Consider the following 16,705-nt stretch of genomic DNA (forward strand, 5'->3'; position numbering starts at 1 on the left):
ATCACTTTCTTTACGTATCATTTACTGACTAACCGTCTATTAGTCACCGACTTCTTCCAGTTTTTTTACAAGACTTGCTGGGCGGAGTCGACGCGGCTATTGGTGAGAGGAGTCGAGTGTGGGCGTGGCCAGTGAGGAGAGAACTAGCGCTCCTCTTTTACCGCTGCCGAGACAACACGTGCGCTATCAGTGAAAACACTAACACACACATATTTATTCCTGGATACTATTTAGGATGACGCAAGTCATTTGTCATGATTTGAACGAGGTAAGCGTCAGTTTTACCTCAACACTTAACTCCTATGTGGATTTTTTTTTGTATCGAAGATTGGAATCCTATAACTTTTGAATCCTATAACTTGTTGGATATTTGTGGATACATTAGAAAAGTCTTTGTATGTGATGATTCCTTTTCTTGAGCATACTTTTCGACTTTTCAGGTCTGGGATGACATTAGCGAATTCCTGGATCAGGAAAATTTCCGCTGCGGTGAGGTCAGTCGACTAGCGTTCTCGCCACTTGAGACACCAACCGTTGGAATGCTCACCTCAAGAGCACCTCGTGTACACGATTTACCCGTAAGGGAACCGCCAATAACGCTGGCTATGCCACCTCCAACACTACCAACGGGAACATTTGGCGCGGCGCCATTACCGCCACCGCCACCGCCACCTTCCTCTCCGTCACGTACAACGTTGCCGTTCTGTTCGGCGCCAACATGTGCCCTGGCTACTAGTATTAACACTACTGTTGTTAGTATTCCAACCAATACTACTTGCTCATTACTTCCTACTACTTCTACTTCTACCAATATTCCAACGTTCTATCATCCACCACCACCGCTACAACCACAACCACACCAACAACAACCACCACCACAACAACCTTCTCTTCCTATTAAGGAAGAGTCTCCTCCGTCAAGTCCTGAACTCGCATATGCTACCACTGATTCGGCTACGTATTCAGGAAGTCCTTTAGCAAATAGTCTGCCTGATTTAAATCTGCCTAATCGGAGGAATCGAAAAACAAGCAGGTATTGTATTTGGCTGTTTTTCTCTCAAATTTCTCTAATTTTGAGAACTGCTACTTTTGAAATATTCTCAAATATTCCCTTTAAAAAATTTTATCCTTGCCCTATGAGGACATTATTTCATAACTCCTCATGCATACTCATATTCGAACTTCCGTCACAGAATTAGAAAAGTATATCCTTCTTCTTTTCGACCATTCGAGCTCCAATCACCATTTTACTTTTTCTATCGATTTTTGTCGATTTTCTCGTCTGCTTGCGAGTACCTCAACTTCTGAATAATTTTGCGCTAAAATTGATAGGGATCAAAATTTAGAACTTCGAAAACAGTATCAAAAAATGCCTCTAGGATTTGTCTTAGTTCCAAGGAGATTCCTGAAAATATTTTCTGCAGAGCTTTTCTTCCAGATCTTTGGTTATCTTCAGGAAATACCAGAATGATTGTGTGGATAAGATAGATCACGCCTCCTTTTTTGACATTTTAAACTTTTCTTTTTTCTAACGCAAAAATTTCTTTTTCCAGTGTTTAACAGTTATTTTTTCCTGGAGCATTAGGTAAGGGGGGGGGGAATTTTTTTCTTTTAGACAACGTATACGCAGTAATGTATACACCGATGTAGCAGGGATTATTTACATTGCGGCCGTCCGTAATTGCAGACTTGCAGATTTCCGTGAATCATGGAAATCTTTCGCGATTTCTTTGATATCTCGTAGTTTACATTGTTCTCTATACGATCGTCAAATCTAGCCCATTAACGTACCAGTATAGTTGTCGCATCGTTGCGCATTCGTCTTCGCATTCTTCTGCTACCGTACATCGCATAGCGGTTGATGCGAAGCGCAACCGGCGCTGATGCCAGTTATGAAAACAAATCATCAACATTCATAATAAACATATTTACGAAATGCTGTCATTCGTAAATACCCGTAATGGACGACCGCAGGTAGGAATGGAGAAAAATAGAGAAAATGTTATGAGGATTTCTTTAATTATTTATTTTTTGCCCATTTACACATTTTATCTTACCAAAGTATCAATTGTCGGTTTTCTTTCAATTCCAAATCTAGCAATTCAATTTGAGACTACGCAAAATCTGTTCTTATGTCGTTTTTTGATTTTTTCTTTGTTTTAATTACCTTTTGTGATCTGTAGGGTCCCCTTGCGAAAACGTGGATTACGATATCTTTTCTCTGCGGCACTCAAAAAGCTTCATGCTATTTTCTCCACAAAATAGGAAGGAATTCATTTCTGGAACTTCAGAAATTATTTTTAGTCTTGATTAATGTTAAATAAATGCTTAGGGACGTGTACTGGAATGAGACGTGGCCGCCTACCCCATATCCATTAATAATCACCATTTTGGGTACAGTGAACACCATCTCCTACTTTTTTGTGACATCCACTGCAATTTCTATGTATTTAAATAATTAATTAATTGGTAATAGCTTTAACATGATTTATTGTCATTAAAATATGCATATTTATTTCAATTCTTCACTCACAGTCTAAAAACATCAATAATTATAAAACCAAGTTGATATAAAGGGAAAATTACCATGTTTTCTGAAACGAAAATATGCTAAAGCCTGGGTGGACCATATCTACATGTCGCATCCATTGAAAATTTCCTTTTATTGATATTTTTATTAGTATTAATATTAGTATATTAGTTTAATGCAAAAAAAAACTCAAACTTCTACAAAGTTTATTTCCTCTTATGTTTTGTTAGCAGTCGAGGTTATTTTCCAATAAGTGAAGCATCTCTCACCTCATTTATAGTTATGATCGTTCTCTACAGCAATAAAATGCTACTGCAGCATGGAAAAAAATCTCAATGCAGCCGGTTGCTTCTAGAAATGCACAGCTTTTGTTTTTTCATTAAATTTACTTGTTTTGCGAACTAAACTAGAAGGGAATGTAGCAATTCAGTTAAGTAGTCCTTTTCTCCTCATTTATTTTTTCATTAATAGTTCGTAATCTAGTTCTTTTAATTTTGTTTCTGTTATTCGCAAACATGTAGAATTTTCCTAAATCATTTCCGGATGCAGAAATTCATATCTTTAAGACTACTATACAATTAGATGCGAAGTTAGTCACACTCTGAAAAAAACAAAAGAACCGATCTTAAAAAAGAAGGCCCGAAAACTTATTACAAGGGTCAGTAATAGGTTTTCTCAAAAAGTGTTGGAAATTTCTATGGGAATGCTTTGTCTTGCTCTTTACACAGACAAATTACGGTATTTTTTGAATTCACAATCACTTACCAAAACAATGGGTCCATAATGACTGACAACATTAAACCAACGTAGAAACCCGCGCTTGCCATTAACGTCTCCAAATTCGGCAAAGCATAACCAGTTTGGACAACAAAGTAGTCAACTTTACGGTCTCCGCCAGACATTCTCCGGAAATAGTCCAGAAATCAAAATGATTTTCATGTAAAAAAATTGTGTTTATGAAAAACAGCTATCAATCACACTTGAATCGATCAACGTGGACCTCGCCGTATTTAATGGAGAATTCTGGACTGCGAAGTCAGCTTTGACAAAAGGCGATTCGGAAAAAAAACGACACTGATCCACTTGGGGATTCGATCTTCTTTTTGCTTGTGCATTAACATCAAAACAGCAAGTAATTATCCTGGAAAATGTGTCAGAAAAGCGGTTTTTTTTCTCAAAGAAATTTTGATTTTTGATCAGCTCAAGCCTCTTAGAATTCGCAGCGGAGAATCTGTCTCCTTTTATTGTTTCGGAGTTTTGTGGTGCTTTTTTTGGCACAAAAAGATTCGATATGACTGGTTCCATTCTAATTAATTTGTTTTCTACTTTACTAAACTGGTTTTGGTCTATTTTATTTGGGACCCTTGACACGGGGTCATTATTGAAGAGATAATACGTCGAAGTTGCATTGTTCCATAGATTTCTGAAGTTCACTCGAAACTCATTAAGCTTAGGACCAAAGAGAGCCGCAACCATTATTAAATCACTTCAGAAGTAGCTTCTCTTATCGAAGATTTTTTCCAGACGCTGAAATCCTGTATTTTTTTTTTGCGCATTTTATGTTTTTTTTTCTATTTTTCTTGTTCTGATTCAGACAAAATATGTTTTCTTTATCAGTTTCTTTTTTTCCTTTGTACACCATTGGTGTGGGTGAGTAGACAAGAATTTTCACTTTTACTATCGCATTCTATCATTTATTACCGTAGGCGGTGTACGTAGCTGCGGCTTATCTGCGTAGGTCGAGTAGACAGCATTTCCTCCGTTGTATGTATGATGGTTCATTCGTAGAATTTTTCCAAGAATTTTTTCCAAGATACGGTCGATGAGCTTGTCTTCACCTGTTCCTCCTGAGCCAACAAGAAACATTTGACGCGAATGACGTCGTCCAGCTGCAGTTTAAGCGACTCTTATCGCGGATCCACAAAGTTCCGGGTCATGTTCTCATCGATCTGCTTTATGCGCACATTTTTATCTACGCACGTAGGTAACACAGAATGCAAAATCAGTGCTGATAAGATGTACGCTGTCAAAATTGATGTATGCAGGTGACGAAATGGAAATAAATGTTCAGAAATTCGCAGAGAAAAACATTTTCTTCAAATAATAATAATAATAATAATAATAATAATAATAATAATATAAATAATAATAAAAAAATGAAAAGTCTCTCATGTATCAATCCACCAGGAGCGTGATCAAGTCAGTGTTTTTTTTTTGTCCTTCCAGACAGGTCTGGTACTAATTTATCGACCCCTTAACGATGAAAGGTTTGGTTGCCATTAGGCCGGGTTCGAACCTCCGATCATGCAGCCACGACGAACCTCTTACCGACTGCGCTAAACCCGCGCTTTATGAATAACTAATTATGAATAAATAATAATAATAGAAATGACAATAATAGAATTATGAATAAATAATAGAAAATAAAACGCAGTATTATAGAGTATTTCGAAATTTTGTCTCTAATCCTCTGGAAAATTGCATGAGTACCGTTTTATTTTTAATTTTAACAACAGCAGTATAGAATTGTGGGTTCAATGCATCGGCAACAAAATATCCGAGAAAAAATAGACTTGGAAACTGAAGACTTGGGAGAAATTAACGAGTAGCACTCCTCAATTTCTATTATTCAATAGTAATTATTAGTAATTAGTATTTTTCAATAGTAATTAAGTTTTTGATTTAAAACGTCAGTCAAAAGAACGTGAATTTTTGAATGTGATTAATTTTGATCGCGTAATCGTAAATCCAGTTCAACGGGAATCGCCGATGTTCTATAGCCGTAGCGTGGTGCTGCGGGCGCGCAATGGTTTGCCTACCGTGATCATCGCATCACCGACGCGATAACACAACGGTTAACCATCATCATTCATTTGCGCGACTTTTCTTCACACATCATGATTTTCACGGCATCAGCATCGCTGGTGATCATCAGCAATCACCGACCGCGATTTCACGTCCCTATCGATCATTATCACGCACCCACAACGAAAGACGTGCGCTTTTCCCAATGCGCAGAATGGGGGGAAGAAAAAGAATCGTGAACGTGAACAGAATTCACGAAAGATTAAAGGTTATCGTATCATCGTAGAACGTTCATCTAACTTTACAACAACAATCGTTGCCGATACTTTCTGAACGAGAATCCAAGAAAAAAATCCCAGCAATCACATCACTGGATCGGTCAACAACGCGCACCGCAGCGCTTCAGTTGTTAATTGTTGCATCTTCTTATCCATGTTTTTTTTAAAGATGAGGTTTTATGTCCTCGAATGTCAACACACACGGAAATGTCGAGTACCCCCCACCCCAGCCGGTCGGTCGGTCTGACGAGTCAAATATTTGACATGCGTGGGCGTGCGCATTGTAATTTTTACTTCGTGGTTACCTCTGTGGTTACACGTCGAAATCGGCTGTAAAACAATTGTTCGAGGACTCTGATCACGATTCCGTGAAACAAAAACTTATCCAGTCACTAAAAAAATTTTGAATATTCATGTAGCAGGTTAAATTCTTTTTAATTTAATTTCCAAAAATTCGGATACGACACGGAAATCCCCAAAAGAAAACGACCCAAAGCCTCTTCATTTTTCTCTACACTTTATCCTTTTAGAAATTCGCAAAAATTATCCAAGACACTAATTTCTCATTTTACCGCACAGCACTTTTTCGTCCTTATTTGCTATTTTGAATCTTTTTTACTTTCCTTATTTGCTCAAAATTTGCTCAAACACTGAATTATGGGAAACAGAGACGCATAAATGTCATGGGAATCACAAAATCTTCAAAAATTTTGCAGCTACTTGTTTTACCTATGTTTACTCTATTTATTTATTCTGTCTATGTTTTCTTCCCCCTTTCATTTAAATTATTAATATCAATTTACATTTCCGTTAAAAAAGCCTCATATCGCAGACCTGAGGATTTTTCCATCTATTATATAATTGCTACAAGGTTTGAAACTGTCCCTAGAACTTTTATTGTTAAAAATTTATGATTTTAGGGAAGCAAACACTTATTTTCAAGCAAGTTTTGTTTAAAACTCATTAATCCATCCAGAAAAAAAGTCCACTGACGAGAAACTAGAAAATTTTCATATTTTTTAGAACCATAATGAGGATACTCATTATGGAGCCTGCCCTTTCTTACAATCTCTTTTCTAATCAAACATACCTTTTTGTCGCAAACCCGTACGATTTTATTGAGCTTATTTTGAACCTTACAGTATTCTGACCAAACAGTCATTTTTTTCCAACTGCACACAGTAGGATTTCCGGAAAACTAACCGCTACAGTCGTATGCCTTAGTTCACATAGGGACTGACGTTCCCGCTGGGAATCACGTGCCCTTTTAACAACACGATTCATACAATACTAGTCGGTGTTTCGCTCAAATACGCTTTACGGTCACGTAAACATAAGTAATTATGATTTATTTCCAAAAAAAAAACAACAGCACCTATGCTTCATTTGAAAAAAAAATCATTCAGCACTCTTCATTTCTCTTAACTTGGCTTTATACCACGTGTTCGTCTCCTGAATCATTATAAACTTCATCATGCTAAGGATCACTTTTCGAAAAAGCATATTTTTCCAGGCTTCCAGGTTTTTCCAGCAATAAAATTATCTATTCCAAGTGCACCTAATAATTTCGGAAACGATCATGTTAGAAAATCAGAAATGTACACTCAGTCAGCGTTTGATCACTGTTTCCTCCTGAATCGCAGAAAAACAGCGAATCGTACATATTTCTTATTATTTCTCTATTACAATTGTCATGGAGCATGCATACACCCGTTGCAGGACGATACATTTAATTTAGACCTCTCCAAATGTTCTTTGTTTTCTGATGATGTTCTTAAGTTAAGAATGTCCTCTTGTTTACATCTACCTACTGAGTGATTATTCACTCGGAGCGAAGATTAGAATCGTTGTGGTAAGAGTTCGAATTCGACATGGGAACAAAGACATTCCGACACTACCGCATATTCACATTTCTAATATGCTTCACATTCCTAAGAAATGATTCATTCTTATTTATGGAAGGAATGATTACTCACGTGTAACCTATGAGATCAACGATTTGACGTTTCGTTGATTTCATCAATTATGCGCTTGGAATTGTGGACCCTTCCTTTAAACTATGGGCTAACCTTCATTTAAAAAAAATGCTGCTTCTTCTTCTTTTTTAATGCAAATCTAAGAAAGCTATAGTTTATTCGAAGTGGCTAAAGTTTTGTAGATCGCTACTTAAATAAGAGAATATTAAAAAAATAAAATAAAAAATAAATAAATAAAATATAAATAAAATAAATAATAATAAATAATACAATAATAAAAATGAAATAAAACAAAAATATATAAGGATAGAAGTCAGTGTTATAGTATAGTGAGTAGTATATTGATCACGTTGATATATGAACTTATTGTTAGCTTTTCCAAACGATCCGCAAATATTTTCCAAACGATAGAGGTACCAAACAACGGAAACAACGAATTACGACGCATACACCAAATATTCAGGAATTTTCCAGAAGTTATGAGTCGGAGCGGTTTACTCCGTAGATGAACTTGTCGTCATTAACGTAAAAACAATTCCTTCCTAGGTCAACTATCACAAATTTCAATTGAATTTATTTCCAAAGGATTGAAATTTCCAATCGAATCGACAATCGGCTGATTTTACTTCATCAATCAAATGTAATCATTTTCCTATTTTCCGGAAAACCATGGAAAATGGTAAATAATGGTAAATAACCATGGTAAATAATAAATAAATGGTAAATAACCATGGTAAATGATAATCATTAAAATAAATAATAATAAATAATAAAGGAATAAAAAAAGTAAAGTTTAAAAAGTTATAATTATTTTCCAACTTTCCTATCCGGAAAACCATGGAAAATTCTTAATTTTGTGCAATATTGAAGAGCAATTAATATTTCGAATTTAATTATTTTGTTTCTCTTTTAGCAATATTCTTCCCTTCTTCTTTATGCCACACGAAGCAAGTAACAAGTATTGTAAAATAATTTCCTCAAATAATCTAATATTTCATAAAAAAAATTTCTTTTTTTTTTGAATTTGTTTTGCATTTTCTTAGCATACGCAAAAAGAAATTGTGCTATCAGCGCTTCTCCATGCACATAATTGAATTTTTTTTTTCTTAATAGAAGTCGGCTTCTTTTATATTTTATTTTTATTTATCCTTTATCCTATTTTTTAATCAATCGAATGATGATCATTATTCACGCTATTCGATCGAATAATGATTTTCAGAGAAGTTTTTGTTTTCGGGATTTAATGATGTGTGTGTGTGTGTACGTTTCGACGTCGTCGTCCTTGTTCTATTTATTTCAGCAGCGGGAAAAACACGTACAGATTATCCAGTAGACGCCTGGATTGCAGTGTGCGCGCGCGATTCGTTGCTGACGGCGATGATTCCGCGATGCGCGATGCTCATTCACGCGACCGTACTAAACGCTAATGCTTTGCGAACGCAGCAAACCATCAACTAACGACACACACACGGACATACGTGCGCGACCTCGTTGGCTTTTTACAACACCCACGCACACATCACGTAACGGCGGCGGTTTCCGATGTCTGCTCTGTATGTACGAGAGTAATTCCATCGTCCGATTATATGTACGTGTGTGCGTAAAAGAAGAAGAAGGGAAGCCATTAAGACAAATTTTCAAGTATTTTCTTCCTGAAAACGTTTAGAAATCACCGAGTGCTTTGAGCAGAATGAAATAGAAAAGAGGATAAAGGATAAAGTGTCCGGCGACAATCAATCCATCTGGGATCCGCCACCGCGTTCAATTCAATTCAGAATCGTTTGAGGACGTTTACGAACCTATAACTGGCTTACGCAACGACCTGCGAGGGCCATCCGATACGTCAATTCAGTGTTTTTAACCTTCCAGACAAGTCCGGCACCAATTTATCGATTCCGGATAGATGAACCTATTGGTGAGCACCTGGGCGGATTCGAACCTACGATCGATCGTTTGGTCACAGCGGAACCGCTTACCGACTGCGCCACATCCGCTCTCTTTGAGCTCTTGATTTGAGCAAAAATAAGCATAAAAATGCTCAACTTATAAGATTTCTGAATGAAATCACCGTATTTACTGATAAATATGCAAACAGACGTTGTTTTTATTGTCACAAATGGGAAATTACATTAGAGAGTAACCTATTAATTCTTATTTTAAGATCAAATTTAATTTTAAGATCCTTAGTTTAGATTTTATTTCATTTTATTACATTTTAAATCGCAAAAAAACATTTTCAAAATTTTCGCACTGACTTTCGACTAATTTCACAAATACTCGCCGTTGAAATCCTTAGGATATTGAGCGTTACAGGATAAAATGCCCCAGCCTTTGATTTAATTTTTTTCTTAGGCGGTTAGCATTCTCAAGAACTTCCTTTTTGATGATAAAGCCTTATCGCAAAAAAAAAGGAATTCGAACACCATAGAAGTATAAGGTCATGTTCAAGAAAAAATCATTTATTGCCGCAAATAACTACGTATTAGTTCCTTAGACTTCTCTTATCAAGTCTGATTCAGCGAGATCGAGAAAACCACTGCCAGTGCTGCCACATTCGCTATCATTTATAACGACTAAGCGCATAATTTTCGATTAATTTCTTTATTTATCTACTCCAAAAACAAATTGTGCTACTTAATTAAAACTGATTAGGTTCTTAAGTGGATAGGCATATGACGTACATAAATAAAAGTTTTTGAGAACTTCGAATACTATATAAAGGACTGTAACTGAAAATTACCAAATTGATTAAAATATGTAGTGCTCCTGGACAATATTCAGTTATTATTGTCCAGGTCCACATCTTCTACAGCAAGACAACAGAAAAATACATAGTAATCACTAATTGCAGAATTAAAATAGGAAAATAATAAAAATATGAAAAAAATAATGAAATTTAAATGATGTGTATTGTATTTGCATGACTTATATATGACTTATATAGATATGCAATTTTTGTTCTTTATTTTAATGGATTTATAAAAAATGTTAAAATAAAAAGGTATGTAAAATTATAAAAATAAATTAAATTTTTTAAATTATATTGAATTAAATCAAATTAAAATTGTTCGAACATAATTGCAAAAATATTGGAGATGAGTTTTTTTGTGAACGAAAATCCTTCTAGAGCCCCTCAGTTCATATCATCAAAGTTTTGCGACAGTTGAGGATTTCTCTGCGAAATCCTCGGGTGACTGTTTGTTATGCAGTAGATATTACGAACTGCCGAATTTTATGTCATCGGAAGTTGTCCATCATCGTTTGAATCCACCCACCAATTGCACATTGCATTATCCATCTTTTTCCACCATCGTTTTATGAAAAGTGAACGTTGTTTATTATTTGTGACATACATATAAATCATCACTTTACAGCCGAACAGATGACTCAACTACCAACGACTACCACTTTTTTTTTCGAACACAGACCACACCCAACATTAATTAACCAGAAATGGGTAGATTTTCACGAATATCAGAAAAAAATCGCATTAGAAACCACTTTACAAAATTTGTTACTGTAAATTGTGGGTGTGTCAGTAGTTTCTTCCACGCAAAAAAAAATTGGTTGACTGTAATTTTTGATTTATTTAAAATATCTTATACTTTCGCAGTCATTCACCACTAGTTAAGATCACCTTATTTTATATTTGCTAACTTTCGAGAGAATTGTTCAAAAGATTTTTTGCTATTTTTTTTACTATTCCTTTTGTACAAAAATAATAAGAAATTAGTGAAATATATTAAATTTTATGTATTATATTTTCATCTATCTTTGTAGGATTTGTCCCATAACTATAGAAAAAGAGAGAACATTTAAACTATTGATAAGATCACATGTGAAAATCATATGATCATGATTCATTTTAAGAATTTAGCTGAAAGAAAAAAGTTGTAGACTTGAAAAATAACATGATAATTAAATAATAATAACAAGAAATAATAATAACATAATAAAATAGACATATGTAGGTTGAAATCAAGTTATGAATAGTAAACTTATAATTTCCACATTTTTAAACTTCAACTAATTTTAAAAATCCAGAACTGTAGATGCACTATGTACTGTAGCAGTTTTAAATAACTTTAGCGTTTGAAGTTTAGCGAATAATTTCGGAGGGAACACGAATGAAAACAGACATTAATGTTTTTTTCGGATTTTTTTTTGTTCAAAACACGTATCTTGACGTCTTCCTCGCTACGAGAACAAGAGCAGAACTTTTTCGGGCATAATAGAATGTCGTTCTTTGTGCTGCCTGGAATGTGTCAATCCAGAATCCCGTATGCTGATACAGCTGCATGGTGTTAATTTAGACCGATCGGCACCATCAAACCACAAGAAAAGGGGTCTTGCCTGGCACAATTATTGGCTGAGTTGAGTGCTTTTCGAGTGGGTGCAGAAAGATTTTTGTTTAACGCAAAATCTCTTGAGATGTTTTTACGACCACATCTTATGATTTTCTTTTTTTTTCTTTTTTCTTCTCTATTCTTTGCTCATAACAATTACAGCAGTTGAAGATCCCTTTGGATTATATTTATTCGATCTGGAATAAGTTTTTGGGATTATTTCTAGCACTCACCCTGTGTTCAATGCGAAATTTATGTAGAACTAAGAAGAGCAACATTTTTCTTCGTTTTTTTTTAAACGTTTTCAAACAATCAAGAAGTATATCCAAAAAAAGGAACCTAGCACTTGAAAATGGCATCGTGTAGTCCCCTTACTAGTTCCTTTTTAAAGCAAAATTGAAAAATTTATTGGTATAATTTGTTGTTGACAATATGATATGATAATGTATACGCGCACAAAATTTCTCCTCTTACCTCATAGGACGTCCGCCATCTTATGCAAAAAAGGGTAGCTGCCTTGAATATCACACGATTCAGAGCTTTTGAATAAATTACATGTTTCAGGTTTTGTCCACGAACGCGTTGCGAACCTTTTCTTTGACATCGATGACATGCCGCAACATCTCCTTTAGGATCATTCCCCCAAATTTACATTTTCGGCTCAGCGGCACATAGAACCCCTGCTGTGAATAATTGCGGGAATCGGATGACCTTGTTTGAGAAAACCTTCTTTGAGGCGAAGAGGAATCGGGAAACGTGGGGAAATCGGTGCAGGTGAGGAGGGAAAAACTCCTCTTCACGGAAGATTTCTCATATTATTCCTGTTGCAAATATGCAGAGCGCTAGCAACGGAAAGAAGAAACATCGTGTTAATATGTTGCAGCTGATCAAAAACCGGACAAGGCCAGCGGCGGTCTACGGAGATGCGTCGTTTTAGAATGATCGTTGAGAGATAGAGTGCATATGAAAAAATTTCTTCGGTGCAAAAGAAGGTAAGAGAATAATTAAATCAACCTTAGGATTGTTCCTAGACATAAAAATTCCATGAATCATACATACATGAATACAACGTGTTGACAGCTGAGACTGTCGAGAATTGGTTCCGAATATTCGAGGCCTCACAAAGCATTCGAATGGCCGAACAGATTCGACCATTCAAATGATCGAATACCTCGAATATCTTTTCGAATGGAAGCATTACGAAGTAAGTAATACGGAACCCTACTACATATGTCCAGAGTTTAAGGAATCCCGAGAAAGAGGATCTAAACATGGAATAAGGAGAAAAGACATTAACACGATGGTAGTGCTTTCCCTCTAGCTTCTTTTTCCAAATTTTTTTGGTTGCCGGTGTTTTTCCCAGGATTTTTCCTCGATTTCTTAGTTTTGGAAATATAAAATTTTATTTGAGGGCAAGGAATCTTGATGACTATTTCTAAAAAAAATAATTGTTATGTGGATCTGATTTAACGTACGCAAAACCACCATTCTTTGTCTGTCTCCTTTCTTTTCTTCACTGTCTCCCTCCAGTAATGCATATGTGGTGATAAGCGATGGCACTACCAAGAGAAAAAAGCAGCTGCAACTTTTCCATCCAGGCAAAACTAATCCTTTATCGGACAGATTTTCTTCATGTGATCTGTCAGGAATGCCGTTGAGTATTAAGGAATAGGGAACGACCTTCGAACGACCGTTTTCAGACCCAATCAGCATGGACTTCGCAGAGCGTGGGCGTACTATAACTACATAGTAGCGGAGGCTACAGTATTCTGTTCAGGTTACTGTAATAGTGCTGCGCATTTATTCCCGAGAACTCATTTGTAAATCCTCATTCTAAAAAGAGCCCATTACGGATTAGAAATGTTGGATTTTAGTGGAAAAAAACCTATTACACTATATCTAGAAAATGTATTTATTTATTTATTTACTTATGTGGTATTGTTAGTAACTCAAAGTAAGTAAACATTGTGAATTCAAGCTACAGAGAGAGATCGGCTGAATCAGCAACAGAGTACAATTAACAAATTTCAAAAAAAAAAACACAAGAAAAAAATTACGGTTCCACTCTCGCTACAAATTCAATTCGTTACGCCACCCCCTCAATTCGTAGCGATGGTGTTGGGTCGGAGAGGCGTGATGCATGAGGCAGTGCCGGAAAGTTTGATCGCTCCAAAGGTCCCATCCGAATCATTTTCATTATTATTTCCTAGGAAAGGTATTTCTAACACGTTCTGTTTGCGTTTGTATATTCCGTTTTGTGATTTTTCAGACTTAACCGTGATATTTGATAAGGGCGAAGGTAATGTCATGATCGCGGAAAACAATTGACCACATCTAAGCGAAAAGGAAAAAAAAACGATGGACGAGTTCTTTGAACAATCTCGAAAGTTTCATTTCCTTAAACGAAAAACTAAATTGTTACAAAGATTAATTTCCATGAACAGTTCTTTCTTTTCTTGAAATGAAATGAATCCGATTCTCTGAATACGGTAGCGATTTGATGTGGTTGCTTTGTCCGCGGATAAGACGTAACATGGAAGAAATGCGAATAGGGGGAAATCATTTAAAAATAGAAATAAATTGGGAAATTTTATGATAATAAAGTCTAAATGACAAGAAAAAAGATTGGATATGATAGTAGTTTGACTCCTATGAGGTTTTTTTTTAAATTAATTCTAGAAAATTCCAATCAATCATTTCTCTTTCTTTCCAGTAGCAGTTCTTAGCATTATCGGCTACAATTTCCTGCTTTTTTATGATCATTTATATTTATTCGTCCTCAGTCACAAGTTTTCAATAGTTATTCTGCTCAATAAATAGTTTTTTTTTCTTTCAAATCATTCTATTAGAAAAATTTCTTCTCTTTTATTTCATATTATTCCTTGAAAAAATCACTAATCTCTAAACATTTTTCAGTGGCGAATGCGAGAGTTCCACAGAATCCGAAGAGAGTGACCGACCTCGTCGATTGCGACGAGGAAGAGAATGCAAGCGATTGGCGATTCATGCTTGTCCCTATGCAGGATGCATGAAAACGTAATTTTTTTGTTTACCTCATCTATCTTTTTTTTCATTGAATAGATATGTTCACGGTTACTTCCAGTGATCAAGTGGCTGGATTTTATCCTGAGAAATCAATCGTAATCGCTTCGAACCTTCTTCTTTCAGATACTCCAAAAGTTCGCATTTGAAGGCACATGTTAGGACGCATAGCGGTGAGAAGCCGTACTGCTGTTCATGGGAGGGTTGCGAATGGAAATTTGCACGAAGTGATGAATTAACAAGGTATTTCTATTTAGAACGTTCTTCAGAGAACTAAAAGCAAGTAAACAATTCCTCCGTATATCTTTTTTTTTCTGAAAGAAAAAAAAAAGAATGTCATTTAGTAACGAGTAAGGTCATCTTTTCTGCAACGCCTAATGTTACTTGAATGAGAAAAAATATATAATTATGTGTATAAACGCAAGTGAAGGTTCACGTCTCTGGCAGAAAACTACGGAAAGAGGTGGGTTGAGCAGCAGCAGAATCGTAAGGGGACTCCAGTTTAACACAAAATCATTAATATTTGTTGTAAATGGAAGAATGAATGGAAGCAGACGAACCTTCTTTCCTCACCCTTTTCTCCTCAAGAAAGTTAAAATCCTAGAAAAAAATCATCAGGAATAAACTTTAAATGGTCCCTGATAACTGGACATTAACACTGCGCTTGTACTCCTCTCGGAGAAAACGTAGTCAGGGGAAGGGGGAATCAGTGGCGCCCTTATTTCTTGACGTCCCATTTTACTTTGTTATTTTAGTAACTTTAGCTTACATGTCATAGATACTCTAAGACTGATGCATAGGTCTTAGGGCCCCGATTGATTTAGTTATTTAATTCGAGATATAATTGTCCCATTGAATACCCCCCGCAACTACATTTTACTCCTCCTTTCCATGTGTAGTGTGGTCAAAATGACTGGAAGCTCGATGCAACTGCGTAAGCGCCTGCGCTCGAAACGGTGCGGCGGGGCGTAGCGGTTGAGATCGAACCAGGACCCTTGTTAGTTCCACTCTTCGCTACAGTACAAGTGATGTTAGCGATGGTCGCGCTCCGATCCCATAGGCTCGCTGCAACACTTTGAGCGTAGCCGCTTGCGCAACTGCACCGAGCTTCAAGCCGTTTTTCTTTCCAACTATATAGCGGAACTGATCTGTGCCAGAAATGAGAAATTCGCTCTCCCTCAATAATACACAGTTAATTTTTAGTTGCAATAGCACGCTTATAAGACAAAGCAAGTCCACGTTTCTAAAGACACATTAGTTGTACGTCCTAGATCCTATATATTCTCTATAAAACTTCCTCGTGAACATATCTCGCAAGGATTGTCAGATTTCCCATATTCTGAAGAAGCTCAGCAAGCTATTGATTCGACCATTAGCAAGTGCGACAAATAGTTTTTCGAAGATATCTACATAGACATTTATTTTAGGCATAAACGAAAACATACCGGTGATCGCCCGTTCCAATGCAGTCTATGCGATCGGGCGTTCTCGCGTTCCGATCATCTCAGTCTCCATATGAAACGTCACAATGTCGCTTAATTTTCATTGTACACTCCTTAGGTTGATTTCATTCACTCGGAAAAGTGCATTCGACTTCTGGATGCACATTGATCACTCCTCAAATAGATCGTTCTTCATAATTCACATGTGGATTCACTTTAGAACGACTAAACATTCTATTGGTATGTGTTTGCTCGTGAATTCCAAGTAGAAATGGTTGTTGTTCTG

At 36.1% G+C, this 16,705-nt stretch overlaps 1 protein-coding gene across 1 annotated transcript; it reads left to right on the forward strand.

Annotated features, from left to right (window-relative positions):
- Positions 1-235: 235 nt before the first annotated feature.
- On the forward strand, positions 236-16,516 carry RB195_020420 (uncharacterized protein; the record flags this gene model as incomplete). Its single annotated transcript, XM_064188705.1, has 5 exons — positions 236-268; positions 441-1,033; positions 14,852-14,971; positions 15,104-15,220; positions 16,405-16,516. 5 exons carry the CDS (start codon positions 236-238, stop codon positions 16,514-16,516), a joined length of 975 nt encoding a protein of 324 aa, XP_064044586.1.
- Between the last annotated feature and the right edge of the window lie 189 nt (positions 16,517-16,705).

Source organism: Necator americanus, chromosome II (genome assembly GCF_031761385.1).
Source record: "Necator americanus strain Aroian chromosome II, whole genome shotgun sequence".
NCBI classification, from domain to species: Eukaryota; Metazoa; Nematoda; class Chromadorea; order Rhabditida; family Ancylostomatidae; genus Necator; species Necator americanus.